The sequence below is a fragment of the Rattus norvegicus genome, chromosome 5, assembly GCF_036323735.1.
Source record: "Rattus norvegicus strain BN/NHsdMcwi chromosome 5, GRCr8, whole genome shotgun sequence".
Taxonomy (NCBI): domain Eukaryota; kingdom Metazoa; phylum Chordata; class Mammalia; order Rodentia; family Muridae; genus Rattus; species Rattus norvegicus.
In genome coordinates, this window is record NC_086023.1 from 54,208,575 (window position 1) to 54,223,187 (window position 14,613).

A 14,613-nucleotide genomic window follows, 5' to 3' on the forward strand; every position below is an offset into this window, starting at 1 on the left:
CATGTAATAATAAAGGGTATTCGGACAGTCTTGAATAAGAAATTCAACAAATATTTGGTTTAACATTGACAATGTACTTATTCTTTTACAAAGGGGAATCCTGTCTTTTTAATTGATATTTTAAAATAAATAAAATTTGCACCAAAAAAAAAAAATAGTAAGAAGGGGGAAAAGTCTGCCAAAGGAAAAAATCCCTTAAATGTACTTGGGATTTTATTTTATTTCAACATATTATGGCTAAGACACTTAAGTACAATAACCTATTCTTCTGAAGCCTGTGGTCTTTTTGGTTCTCTAGAATATGAAGTCATTTTGCATCTGTTTTAACAAGTATGAATTCAAATCCTTCCCTTAGATTTCTGTACCTGGATAAAAAAATCATGTTTACACATTTCTTTCTTGCCTTTAGAAAACTCCTAGTAACCAGTAACTGAAATATTCTGTAGATGACATACTGTATTCTCTGTGAATTCACAGAAGATGTCTAGTGAGTAGCTGAGAGATGGTCTTTCCTTTTCCCATTCAGTTCCTGCCTAGAACCTTTTAATCTACCCTTTTCTGCTCTCCTAGAAAAAGTCACGTCCATAGGCATCGTGACTGTGACTCTTCAGAATTAAAGTCACAAATACTCACAATAACACAGAATTCCACATCTACACCATTGCTTACGTCAGTCTACACCTCTGTCCTACTGCCCCTTTATCGTTACACTGAACTAAAAGTTAGAAAGTATAAAGACTAAACACGGATGAATCAAATGTACAAATATCTAGTATCTTTATCTGACATTACATTTCTTTTTTTAGTTTACATGATCTTATTAGGACACTGATATTTCAATATATTTTCCATTGAGTTCATTACCAAAACAAATTCTAATAAAAGTTTTAAATGACTATTTACATAAAGTTAAAATAAGGTTATTCTATGAGTAACTGGCATTAAGAAAAAAGGAAATTTTAGAGATACAAAGTCTGAGAATTATTACAAATTCTATCATGGAAACTCATAATCAATAGGATTTGAAAAATTACTGTAATGAATGAAATTTCAGAGTGGCAAGTATCTACCAACCACCTCTGTTCACAACCACCTCTGTAACTGCAGTCCTAGGGGATCTGATGCCCTCTCTGTCCTCCCCAGGCAATAGATAGACACATGGAGCACATGCATACATGCAAGTAAAACACAAGCATAAAACGATGTATTAAATGTTGTCTTAAAAATTCAAAGTCATAGGCACTTATGTTTAAATGATGGGAAACAATGACAAACTTAGAGAAAAACAGGTTTCTAGGAGCACCGAGCCCTGGAACAGAAGGGACTTGGTATGACCAATCTCTGCAGCCCCGTCACTTGGCAGAATGAGTACACTGAGGCTCTCACAAAGTGAATGATTCCCTTAAGCCACAAAATCATCTCAGGACAGAACCAAGATTAGAGCGTGTTGTCTGACTTCTAACTTTAGTATTTCTGTAGGACCAGTGGGGGTAAAGACCTATCTGAGTCGTGTACCTATTTCTAATTTGAAAAATTACCCTTTCTCGTCAATGAAGAGGTGTGCAGTAGCACGACCCTCTGAAGGAAGACTGCACACCTGAAGGGAAGGCGTCAGATGAGGGCTCCGATTCACTGCACTGCACTGCTCTGCTCTGCTAACGTCACTTCTCCCAGCTCCTAATCGCCTTCCTACTTCACCTCAAGTCATCTCAGGACTTGGCACCATTCACTATCTCCAGTCTCCGCCATGGCTCTCCTACAGGACTGTGATGTTAGAAGAATGTGTTTAGTGCTCACAGACTTGTTTTATGTTCGTTATCTCTGAATACCTGAACAAAGTGCCAAGTTTCACTTTCTTCTATGCTTTTCATACCCACACACCATAAAAAATAGTCAAATTGTAGTTGTGTTTAGTCTGTGTACTTTCTCTGCATCTACACTTCAAGAAGAAAAAAAGGTCTAAACTGGTTTTAAGCTTATCAATATAGCTAAGTGACAAAACTGCAATCAATGAAATGTAAATAAAGAAAATATCCAATAAAAGAAAAAACAGCAATCTAGGTATATTAAAAATATACAGTTTAATTAAAAATATTCTTTCCATTAGTGACACTTTTATAGATATTAAAAAATTATCCAGGTGTAGTGACACACACCTTTAACCCACACACTTGCGAAGCAGAAGAAAGTGAGTATCTGAGTTAAAGTCCAGACAGAATTACAAAGACCTTGTCTCAAAAGAAAAAAGGAAAAGGAGGAGAAAGAAAAAAAAGATATTTTTAAGGACAAATAAACCATAGCACAAATACTGTTGTATGTAAAACAATTTGTCCCTTCAATCTTGAATTCCCCACAAAAGAGTGAGGCCAGCTTATTTATTCACTAAGCACATGCTCTTGCGCCGGGTCTAACAACTGTCTCTGTCACATCTTGGACGCACCGCTCACTCGTCAAGAACAGTTAGTCAGCAGCACACAACGGAAGCTCCGCTGGACAAGACGGCGGCATGTGTAAGGCTAGCACTTAAAAGGCTGAAGCAGGAAGGCTGGCATGTGCTAGAGGTCAGTAAGCTGAACACAGTAAGTTCTAGACCCACCTGGGGTGTACAGTGAGACCATGTCTCAAAAAAGCAAATGAGAAATTCCCGAGGGGAAAGGGAGGGGGTGCTGTATCACACAATATATAACCAACATCTACTTAGCTATGTTCAACCCAGAAACAAGTCAGCTGCAAAAAAAAAAAAAAAAAAAAAAGTTCTTCTACAAATGAATAACCAATATATCCATTCATTTAGTCCTTCTGCTATTCATTTCCTTCTATTCTACCTCCAACCACTGACCTCAGCCCCATCATAAATCACTAGACCATTGTAAGGGGCCTCCTTGGCTTCAACATCATTCCTACTGCTTCAATCCATTCTTATGGAGGAATCTAGACTACTGAAGTCTTTAGCTGCTGCTGCTGCTTGCTTCAGCTTTTTAATTTATCCTGATAATTTTACACATGTATATAATATATTCACTCCACTTCATAACCTTGCCCATTCCAAATGGAAACTTTTTGCAACAAGTACTCTTTCTATTTTCATGTCTTGAAAAAAAGAAAGGGGGTAGGGGCAGCTGAAGAGATGGCTCAATGGTTAAGAGCACTGACTGCTCTCCCAGAGGTCCTGAGTTCAATTCCCAGCAACCACATGGTGGCTCACAACCATCTGTAATGGGATCTGATGCCCTCTTCTGGTGTGCCTGATGGCAACAGTATACAGTGTACTTAAATAGAGCAAATAAATAAATCTTGAAAACACACACACAGAGACACCTACTGAGTTTAATTAGAGCTGTGGTCATTTACTGGAATATGGACAACTATTCAGGGCTGCATCACGGGAAAAACAAACACATATAACAAGGGAGTAAAGGCAGAGGGAGACTGGCAAGATGGCTCTGCGGGTTAAGGGTTTGGCAAGAACTGAGTTAGATACCCTGAAGTCCCATAAAGGTGGAAAAAACTGGACTCCACAAACTTGTCCTCTAACTCAATACGTGAGAGAGCATGCATGCATGCACACGCACGCACGCACGCACGAGCGGACGAAACAAGTTAAACCGTTGCTGACAGGTGGAGGCTGCACTCTATCCTTTCCAGGACAGTTAGTGGAAGGTGGACAGCTCCGGCTGAGGAACAAAACTCCCTTTTTTAATGTGTGGCCACTAGCAGATCTCCCTCCACCCCAACAAAGCCAATGTGATGCTGACATAAACAAGCTCACAGATCTCGTAACAGAACAGAAGTCAGGAGAGACTTTACCACCTACACCAAAGGATCATCAAGAAGTGTTCTTAAGATACAACTCAATGGACAAAGAAGAGTCTCTTCATCAAATACTGTTAAAAAAAAAAACCAACCCACATGCAAGAAGAATGACACTAGACCTTTAATCTTGTACCATCTATGAAAATTAATTTTAAAAGTATTAAAAATCTGAACATAAGACCCAAAACTATACAAATTCTATAACAAATCATAGGAAAAATTCAAAATGACATTATATTTTGAAATTATTTCTTAGCTATTACCAAAAAGACAGGTAATGGAAACAAAAACTAATTAGGAGTCTTTAAATTTCTGTGCATCAAAGAGAACAATCGATAAACTAAAAAGGCAAACGACAGAAAGCACTTACAAATCATACATGTGATAAAGGATTAGTACACAGACTAAGAACTTATAACTCAAATATGTTCCTATTTTAAATGGCTATGCAGTAAGGAGCTCTTTCTCTAAAGACGACATACAAACAACTAATAAGCATATAGAACATTAAAACTTAATCGGGAAAATGAAAGCCTAAATGACAACATGCCACTCCGTAACAGCAGAATAGGCTAATGAAAGAACTAAAGGTGTTGGTGACAATATGGAGAAACCAGGACTGTAAAATCTTATAACTTCCAGAGTAAACAGTACAGCAGCTGGTCAAAAATTTGCAACAAATCATCGTAAAATTCATCCATTTCTGGATAGTACCTCAAATGAACAGAAGGCATGACTTCTGAGATAATAGTTCCCAGGTTTATAGCAGAAAGTGCTAACTAGTTTTGTGTCACCTTGAATTAGGCTAGTGTCAGGTTGAAAAGGAAACCTCAACCAAGAATAGAATGCCTCTGCAAAACTGGGTTGTGGTATGTCTTGACTGACTACTGGGAGGGTAGCTCACATCAGATGGCCCCAGCTAAGCTTATGGTTCTGGGAGCTAAGAAAGCAGGCTGAGCAAACCAGGAGGAGGAAGCCAGTAAGCAGCACTCCCCCATGGCCTCTGCATCGGCTCCTGCCTCCAGGTTCCACAAGCTATAAGATGAAATAAAACTTCTCCTTCTCAAGATGACTTTGTTCATGGTGTTCTATCGCAGCAGAAGAAATCCCACTCGGCACAGTACTAACTAACCGTGAGGTTGAGGGATGGAAGCAGCATTTGAGCAAGCTTTACACTTTAAAAGCTTCCTTTGAGAAAGCAAGGAGAAAAGAGAATTACTGGATTCCACATTCAGCAAAAGGTTGACAAGCTGACAAGAAGACAACTAAATTATTTCAACAGAGAAGCACAGTGAGAAATGCTGAAGAATTCAGTGTGGCAAAGTTTTGTTTTATAATTAAATTTTATATTTAAGAATGGTAGAGAAGAAAAACAAGTTCATGTCTAAAGATATGCAATAAGTGTCAGAACTCAGTGCTAACGTGTAAAATATTAATAAAATTAAAACCCCAAAATGAAAATCATTCAAAATGTTAGAGCACTAAAGCTGAAGGAGGTGGTTTCAAGGGAAAGGCCTATTGCTCAAAATTAGGTATTACTTAGCACAAAAGGAGAATTTATCTCTTATGAATTGCAGTAAGACTTAAACTAACAACAAAAAGAATAATTTGAAACTGATAAAAACTATAATTAATGCTCAAAAAAAAAATGAAGCTGATGGTACATTTTCAAAGCAGCAAAAAGGAGATGTTTTCCTAAATACAAGTCTGCGAATGGCTTCTGACTAATTAATTCAATATGTGTAAGTTATAATTTTCAAATAAATTATCTCAAAACACATGAAAAACCCATATGAAAAACCTGAACTCTGACATCTAGAGAAAAATACAAAAGGAAAATCTCTATGATGCTGATCTGCTGTGGCTGTTTTAGATGAAAACATAAAAGACCATGACTCATGACTGAACACTGAGGAGCTGGACCTTTAATGGAGACCTCATCTACCAGTGGCTGTTAGCAGGAAGGCTAAGGCCGTGTGAAAGAGCACACCCACGAAACTTCTGACAGAGCATTTGTATGCTACAACTACTAACGTTCACCAAGAAAACAAGTCCAAAAAAGTAGGCGATGATATGAATTGATTCTTTATAAAAAAAAAAAATACAGATGACAAATGCACCTTTGAAAGGATATTGAGTATCATCACTCAATGCAGAAACTCAAATTACCATAAAATACTGTGTACCTCCTCAATACCTACCAGATGGCCCAGCTAGACACCTGCTAGTAAAGAGCTAGAGTCACCACAGTCATCTGACAAAACACAAAACTCTATACAAGTATTTTATTGGCCTGACATTCTCTAAGACAGCTAAACAGAGTTTACCACCAAGACCATGTAACTAAACTCTATGGATTTGCCTAATTCATGTGGAAACTCACAGAAACTTACATGTAACATTTACAAGTAGCTTTGTTTAAACCACTAAAAATGATGATGGCCAGGGCGTGAATCAATCACAGTACGTAGGTACAAGGACATCCTAACCAATAATAAAATGGATTACCTATTACATCATGCAGAGACACAGAGAAATGTTAAACGGATATTGTTATGTCAAAGACATCAAATGAAAAAGGCTGCAATTATTCAGTACAGAAAAGGCCAAACTACAGGCAGCAGCACGTGGATCAGTAGGTGTCAGGTTTTGGTGAGAAAGACAAATGGCTGATACATAGATGTATTTTTAGAACAGTAAATCTATTATGGATGGACATATAACACAGTTTTTGACAAACTATAGAACTTTATAGCAAAAGGAATGAATGTTAAGGTGTTTAGATACCAAAGTTTTGGAGGCGTGATAGTCCAGGAGTGACCTGAATGTGCCTAATGGTGGAGCTGGTTTATCTGCCTGACAGGAGCCTGGGGCTTGTGAGTTCTACAACTGAGAAAAACCAACTTGGGGAGGGAGGGAAGGAGTCTAGGTATCTGACAATGTCTACAGATCCCACACTAAGAGATGGAGAAACAATAACTAAGAGTGTAGTAATGCATTAGTACCGTAGCACCCTAACATATTCATAATGTACTACACAAAAGTTACTTTATCTGTGTGAATCTGTCCAGTGATGCACATAATTGTTTCTGATACTATTCTCCAATAAAAGAAGGGAAACATGCAAGACCATCCTGGAACATCTTGTAATAGGAAAAAGCAAGGAAGTAGCTCAAATAAAAACCAAAACCCACGATGAAAAGGTTTCATCAATGCAATCAGGAAATTCTCACCAAAAGCTAGAGGAATTTGAGCAACAGAATACTGTAGTATTAGACTCAGATCAAAGTATTATTAAATGTCCATGAGTACACACTAATGAGCAACTAAATGGGGAAGATATAAATATCTGCAGAATTCTGAACAGAAGACATATGGAGTCTCCTCTCTCAAGGAGGTAGAAGATAATTTCCTACCTCTTAGGTGTGGGATTTACATAGGAACATCCTTGAAAGGACATGACATGGGAAGAAGATCAAGCTCAGAGTATAGAAAACTGATACCCTGCTCTGCTAGGCAGACTGTTAAAGGTCACTTCAACAATAAGTCATGCTGACATATGTGATGACAGAATGGTATTGTCCCTCTGTGGTCCTTCTTCCAAAGCCTGAATCCTCATGTGATCATAGAACACTGAACAAGTTTCAATGAGGACACTGCACAAAATGTCTAAACCAGTACTCTCGAAACTGTCAAGCTGGTCAGAAGGGGGAAAGTCTGAGAAGCTATCCATCCTACCAGAGGGACTTAGGAAAATGACTAGTGTAGTGCAGTGGACTAGCCTGGATCCCGGGACAGAAGGACGCTGTAAGTAAAGACTACGGGACTCTGAACTGGATTCCACTGATGACACTACTTATCCTGGCTTGTTAATTTTGTTCAATGTACTATACTAACATAAGACATTAACACCTCACAATCACTCTATAAATGTGTGATTAAAAACAGTAAATGAGGCTGGCATTGAGGTTCACAAGTGTTAATCCCAGCATCCAGGAGGCAAAGAAGGATTACAGCAAGTTGGAGGCCAGCATATCTCAGAGAAAAAAGGCAATACCCAAATGATGCTTCAACACATAACAAGGACACATGCTCCACTATGTTCGTAGCAGTCTTATTTATAATAGCCAAAAGCTGGAAAGAACCCAGATGTCCTTCAACAGAGAAATGGATACAGAAAACGTGGCGTATTTATACAATGGAGTACTACTCAGCTATCAAAAACAATGACTTCATGAAATTCATAGGCAAATGGATGAAACTAGAAAATATCATCCTGAGTGAGGTGACCCAATCACAAAAAACACACATGGCACACACTCACTGATAAGTGAATATTAGCCCAAAAGCTTGGATTACCCAAGATACAATCGACAGACCACAGGAAGCTCAAGAAGGACGACCAAAGTGGAGATGCTCAGTCCTTCTTAGAAGGGGGAACAAAATATTCACAGGAGGAAATACGGAGACAACATTTGGAGCAGATACTAAAGGAATGGCCATTCAGAGCCTGCCCCACCTGGGGATCCAGGCCATATATACAAACACCAAATCCAGACGATATTGCTGATCCCAAGAAGTTCATGCTGACAGGAGCCTGACATAGCTGTCTCCTGAAAGGCTCAGCCAGAGTGAGACAAATACAGAGGTGAATGCTTGCAGCCAACCACTGAACTGAGAATGGGGTCCCCATTGGAGAAGTTAGAGAAAGGATTGAAGGAGCTGAAGGGGCTTGTAACCCCATAAGAACAACAGTACTAACCAACCAGAGCTCCCAGGACTAAACCACCATCCAAAGAGTACACATGGACAGACCCATGGCTCCAGCTGCATATGTAGCAAAGGATGGCCTTGTTGGGCACCAATGGGAGGAGGAGCCCTTGGTCCTGTCAAGGCTGGACCCCTGAGTTTAGGGAAATGTCAGGGCAGAGAGGCAGGAAGGGGTGGGTGGATGGTAAGGAACACCCTCATAGATGAAGAGGAAGGGGGGATGGGATAGGGAGTTTATGGAAGGAGAACCAGGAAAGGAGATAACATTTGAAATATAAATAAAAAATAAATCCATAAAAAACTATAACTTAATAAAGACATTACCAAGATGAAAAAAGCTATATATGATAGTAGATCTACAACTGATAAAAGTGAGAAAGAAATATAGCTTAAATAATAAATACAGTGCCCCAAGGATCTTGGCAAGTGGGGGAGACAGGATGGGTGGAGTACTGAAGTTAGCTTTAAAAAATTATTTATGAGGGACTGAAGAAAAAGCTCAGCAGTTAAGAGCACATGCTGCTCTTCCAGATGATCCAAGTTTGTATCCCAACACCCCTTATCAGCCTCATAAAAGCTCTAAAGGATCTAATGGGACTCTTCTGGCCTCCACAGGCAGACACACACATAAATAAAATTTAAAATAATTTTTTAAAACATCACTTATGCATTTAAAAGAGTTTAAGAATGCACACTGGGGACAGTAAGTGGTGCTGAAGAAGTGATTCTACAGTTAGGAGTTCACACCACTCTTGCAGAGAACCTGAGTTCAGCTTCCAGCATCCACACACATTAATGCCTGTAACTCTAGCTCCAGAAAGTTTGAAGCCCCTGACCTTCTGGGGCATACATATATGTACATAACCATAGGCACACATACACATATAAAAAACTTAAAATAAATTTTAAAAAGAAAACCAATCTTGTATGACTAGCAATTTCAATGACTTGCCAAAAACATATTAACTTAAGTATACATTATTATAATAAACAGGGTGACCTAAAGCTCATCATATCATATTTGGAATAAAAAGTAAATGCTGACAGAATGATTCAGTAGAAGAAAACAGATATAACTAAGGAATTATGACAGCAGATATCTATGCCGCATCAGAATTTTCAGATTATATTAGAAACAAAACTAAGCACAACAATTATATTAGCTTTTGACAATCTCAATTGCGGAGGTCAGGGAGACGTAAAGTACTTGCTGCTGAAGCATGGAGGACTTGAGACTGACCCTTAGCGCCTGCAGAAGTTGAGCATGGTGGTGCATGCTTATAAGCTCAGTGCTGGAGAGGAGAGAGATCCCTGGAACTCACTGGCTCAACAGTCTAACTGAACAATGACCCAAAAGTCCAGATAAGAGAACCTGTCTCAAAGAATTAAGCAGACTCTTGCTTCTAGGTCCTGGCATACATGTCCACTGATAACTATACAATATATGTGATTTGTGGGACACACACACAATTGCAGACTGCGGATGAAGCGCAAATGGTAGAGTGTTTTTTGTTTTTTGTGTTTTTTTTTTTTTTGACTTAACAAAAAATGTGTGCGTTTAGCAAAATGCTACTGAGAAGGTAATCCTTCATTGGATGCAATTTTACTTTTATTGCACTAGTTGTAATAGGACATAAAACTATAAGTTCAGGACTAAACTTTAATTCTTAATTCGGCCTCACTGAATCACTAAAAATGGGATTCAGAAGTCAACCCATCTCCCCCCCCGGAGCTGGGACTGAACCCAGGGCCTTGTGCTTGCTAGGCAAGCGCTCTACCACTGAGCTAAATCCCCAACCCCTTCAACCCATCTTTTTAAGCCTCCACTTCTTCATCTGTAAACAGACAAGGAACACTAACTAAACTCCACCTGTATCAGAGGGCCATTTTAAAAGTTATATATTAAATGACACATAGAAATAAACACTTGCATGCTATTATGAACTATATCCAAAATAATTTGGTATTAAAAATAAAGATGTCAGCGTTAACCTCTTAGAGAGTAATATACTATGTCAAAAGCAAAGAATCTAAGACTCACTACTCTAAAACTGTTGTCTAGGTAATGAGGTTCAGTCAGAAAGGGTGACTTTTGACTGTAACTCCAGCATTAAACCTAAATTCCAGACCACTCTCAACTATAAGATCCTACCTAAAATACCACCACCACCACCGCAAGTAGAAAGTGAGATACTTTCCACTTCTCTAAGGTCTCAATGCCACAGAGACCTGAAAGTCCTTGAAGGACAGAGTAACACTAAAGGGCAGGGTAGGAACACGGGAGCAATCAGGAAAGCATGGTGAAAATGCCAGAAGGAGGGAACCACTTGTCTCAAGAATGTTTAGAGGAACAGGAAAGCCTTCTGTAAATTTCAAACTATCAGTAGAGATCAGTAGCACTGGCTTATATCCCATCTCATGGCCCCATACCTTACTGTCGCAGTGATGAAAGAGGCATGCCCTGTCTACTGGACATGCTAACCTCTTATCACTCCAGGCACCTATTGACACAATACCTTAGGTTGTGGGGGAGAATCTAAACAGTGTCCATTGGTCATTTTCTTTCTTCTTATTTTACTTTTCTTGAAGAAAGGGCCTCACTATTTAGCCCCGGCTGCCAGGAAACTATCTACATAGTCCAGATTGGCCTCAGACAAAAATCTGTACCTCTACTTGCCAGGGTGATTTAAAGGAAAATACCTTAGAGACAACTGTGCTGCTGTTCTCCATAGTACAGGCACTATAGCACTCTAATTAGTACAAGTACTGGTATTGGTATTAGTATCTAGTTTTAGGACTTAGCCACCTACTTCAATGGAATATCTGCCAGTTTTAGTCTTACTGAGATCTTCATTGCCTGAGCTCATAAAACAAAATACAACTGAACAGTAATCTGAGAGGATTAATCTTAGAAAAGAATACTGAAGAGTTCCAGCAGAGACTGCTTGCTCTGTTTTCAGGAAAATCACTCACTGCCTTATTTCTGCTCTTCATCTGTTACATGAGTTCATCATTACATACAAATGATTGCTATCTGTCCAGGCACTGCAGAAAGAATGCTTCTGATGAAAAGAAGTTGAGAAAAAAATTTGCAATTTTGGTTATTCTAAATTCCTATAAATACATCTTCCTCCACAAAAAGTTTATGTAAGGCTTTAAGGTCTTCACATAAAAGCATACGAGCTTCATTTGATACATCTTGAGAAAAGACATATCCGAACAAATTTAAATATTTGTTTTTCATAGTTAATGACTCTTGCTTTCTTTGTCCCTCTGGAAATTTACCTTTCTCTTTATCCAGTGGTTCCTGGGAAAGTATAGTGGACAGGACAGCGTTTTTCCACACCCCCGTCTCCTGAGCCAGAGTAGCTAGGAAATGCAGCTCACAGCTGCCACTCTCCATCAGGGTCTCATGCGCTACCTAGAACAGTAAATAAACACACCACTTAGATGCTTGCAAGTACAATCGAATAAGCAAAACTGACTAAATGCATATATATTAAATAGGTAAGTAATCTTACCTGCACCAAGGTCTGAAATTGTTCCCACTGCTTATCTGATAACTCAACAGGGAGACACAGTAAAAGTTCAACACAGCTTCTAAAAAAGAAAAGGATACAAATGTTTATGGAAAATAAAAATAAAAAAATCCTACGATTAGAGTCTTTATTGATTATCTTAAATAAATCTATTTTAAATTAAATATTATAAGACATGAAAACACAAAGTTTAAGAAAAATTAATTATTGTGTTTGATTCATTTTTCAAAGTTCTACTCACAATGCCAAGCGTTCCAGAACCAAGGCTACACTTTCACATTCAGAGGTAAGGTATGGTCGAGCTTTAACATAACTTTGGATGGCCACTGTGTATACCTCCAGTAAAGGTAAAGGGTCTTCTGAAGTTTTCCATTTCTCTGCATATTCAAGGAGTGTCTGTTTTGGAAGGAATAATAAAACAGTTAAATGTAAATAAAAAATATACACTGACTGTCAATCAATGATGGTTTTTCTAACTGTTTTGAACAAAAATGTCCCAACATGTCTCCAACATAGCTCTATCTCATGCTGGCAGCTAAACTTGGTAATGTATCAATTTCCCAAGTCATACTGGTTTTGAAGGCATGCAAAAGCCATGCCATAGTTGAAGGAGAAAGACAAACATTCTATGTTATGAACAGACTAAAAGAATTCATGTCCAAACAAAAGTCCTTCAGAAAATACTATTAGGAACACATAATACTGAAGAGGGGAATAGGCATAGCCAAGAGAACAGACTAGAGAAAGAAAAGAAAGGAAACCATAAGGACAGAACAACAAGCACTTTGATGATACCAACAGCAAATGCACATGCATCCGCGTGCACACACATACTCTACTGACTAATGGTCTCACCTAGCCAATGAAGAAACACAAGTGAGATGAATGGATTGACAAACAAAATCTAGGACAGGCCTGATAGCACAGGCCTTTAATCCCAGGAGGCAGGAGCAGGAGGATCTGTGCGTCTTGACCAGATTGCTGTATACATAGCGAGTTCTAGGACTACAGAGACTTCACAAACAAAACAGCAACTACAACAAAAACCAACTTCCTGTTGTTTACAAAAAACATTAAAGATACCTTGAAGACAAAGGATGGAAAAATGTATCCCAAGCAAACGGGACCAGGAAGAAAACAGTTGTCACTATCCTAATTTCTGACAAAACAGGCTTCAAATGAAAACTAATCAAGATTTAAAGAAGGACACATCATCCAGTCAATGGAATTAACAGGGAGACTACTAAATGTACACGCACCAAACTCTGGGACACCCAATTTCATAAAACAAATACTACTGGAATTAAAGATGACGATTAGCTCTAATTCAGTACAGGAGGTGATTTCAATACTCCATTTTCTCCTATACACAGATCCAGATAACATCAGAATTAAATGACACCAGACATCAAAAAGACCTAGCAATTATCTACAGACTATTTCACCTAAATGCCAAAGAATATACATTCCACTCAGGAGCCTACAGAAGCTTTTCTAAAGTGGAACATATCCTGGCACAAGTCTTAACAAGTTCCAAAAAACTCAAACAATTCTGAATTCTGTGTCCTATCTGACTACAATGCAATAAAGGTTTAAAAATTCAACAGCAAATGAATGTGTAGTAACTATACAAACTCATGGAGGTCAAACAACATATTACTAAATGATAAGTGAATCAAAGAAATCAAGAAAAATTTTAAAATCCCAGAACTAAAGGGACATGAAAGCACAACTGGACAGACACTCTGGAACACCGTTCTAAGGGGAGTTATAGCTGTAAGTACCTACATTTAAAATCAGAGAGTACACAAATAAATGACTTGATAGAACTCAGGAATTTGGAAAAAACATGAAGAAATAATAAAAGTCAGAGTATACATTAATGGAATAAACACAAAGCAAACATTAAAAAGAATCAATGGGGGCTGGGTTCGGTCCCCAGCTCCAAAAAATAGAAAAAAGAAAAAAAAAAAAAAAAGGAGTGAAGAATCAATGGATCAGAGAGCTATGGGGGAGAGCGGAGGATGAGCATGATCAGCAGACCCTTGAACTAATTAACCAAAAGACAGAACCAAAATTAACAGAATTAGAGGTATGTTACAATAGACACAAAAATTCAGAATATTAATAGTTTTTAAAACTATACCCATTTAAATTAGAAAATCTAAAAGAAATGGAAACCATGGAAGAAAAACCCAAGAAGAGCCCAACAACTTTAACAGACCTATAACAAATAAGGAGATCAAACAGTAATAAAGTCTTCCTCGAGGCTGGAGAGATGGCCTGGTGGACAAGAATACCTTGCCTGCTCTTCCAAAGAGGACCAGCATTTGGATCTGAGCACAGAGCTTCCTGTAATCCCACTTCTCGTTGATCCAATGCTCCTTTTTGGCCTCCATTATGGTGCTCAAATACACATGGACATACATACAGACAGAAACACAGGAATAAAAACAAACACCTTAAAGCCTTCTGATTAAAACAGGCCTGG

At 38.4% G+C, this 14,613-nt stretch overlaps 1 protein-coding gene across 3 annotated transcripts in view; it reads right to left on the reverse strand.

Moving 5' to 3' along the window:
• The window catches only part of Zfp292 (zinc finger protein 292), an 80,281-nt gene that overhangs the window by 24,401 nt on the left and 41,267 nt on the right, over positions 1 to 14,613 (reverse strand). For all 3 annotated transcript variants that reach the window (NM_001008879.2, XM_039110672.2, XM_039110673.2), the window contains 3 exons: positions 12,364 to 12,518; positions 12,105 to 12,183; positions 11,869 to 12,004 (listed from right to left, as the gene is read on the reverse strand). In NM_001008879.2, coding sequence (NP_001008879.2) covers positions 11,869 to 12,004; positions 12,105 to 12,183; positions 12,364 to 12,518 — 370 coding nt within the window. The remainder of the gene's footprint in view (positions 1 to 11,868; positions 12,005 to 12,104; positions 12,184 to 12,363; positions 12,519 to 14,613) is intronic.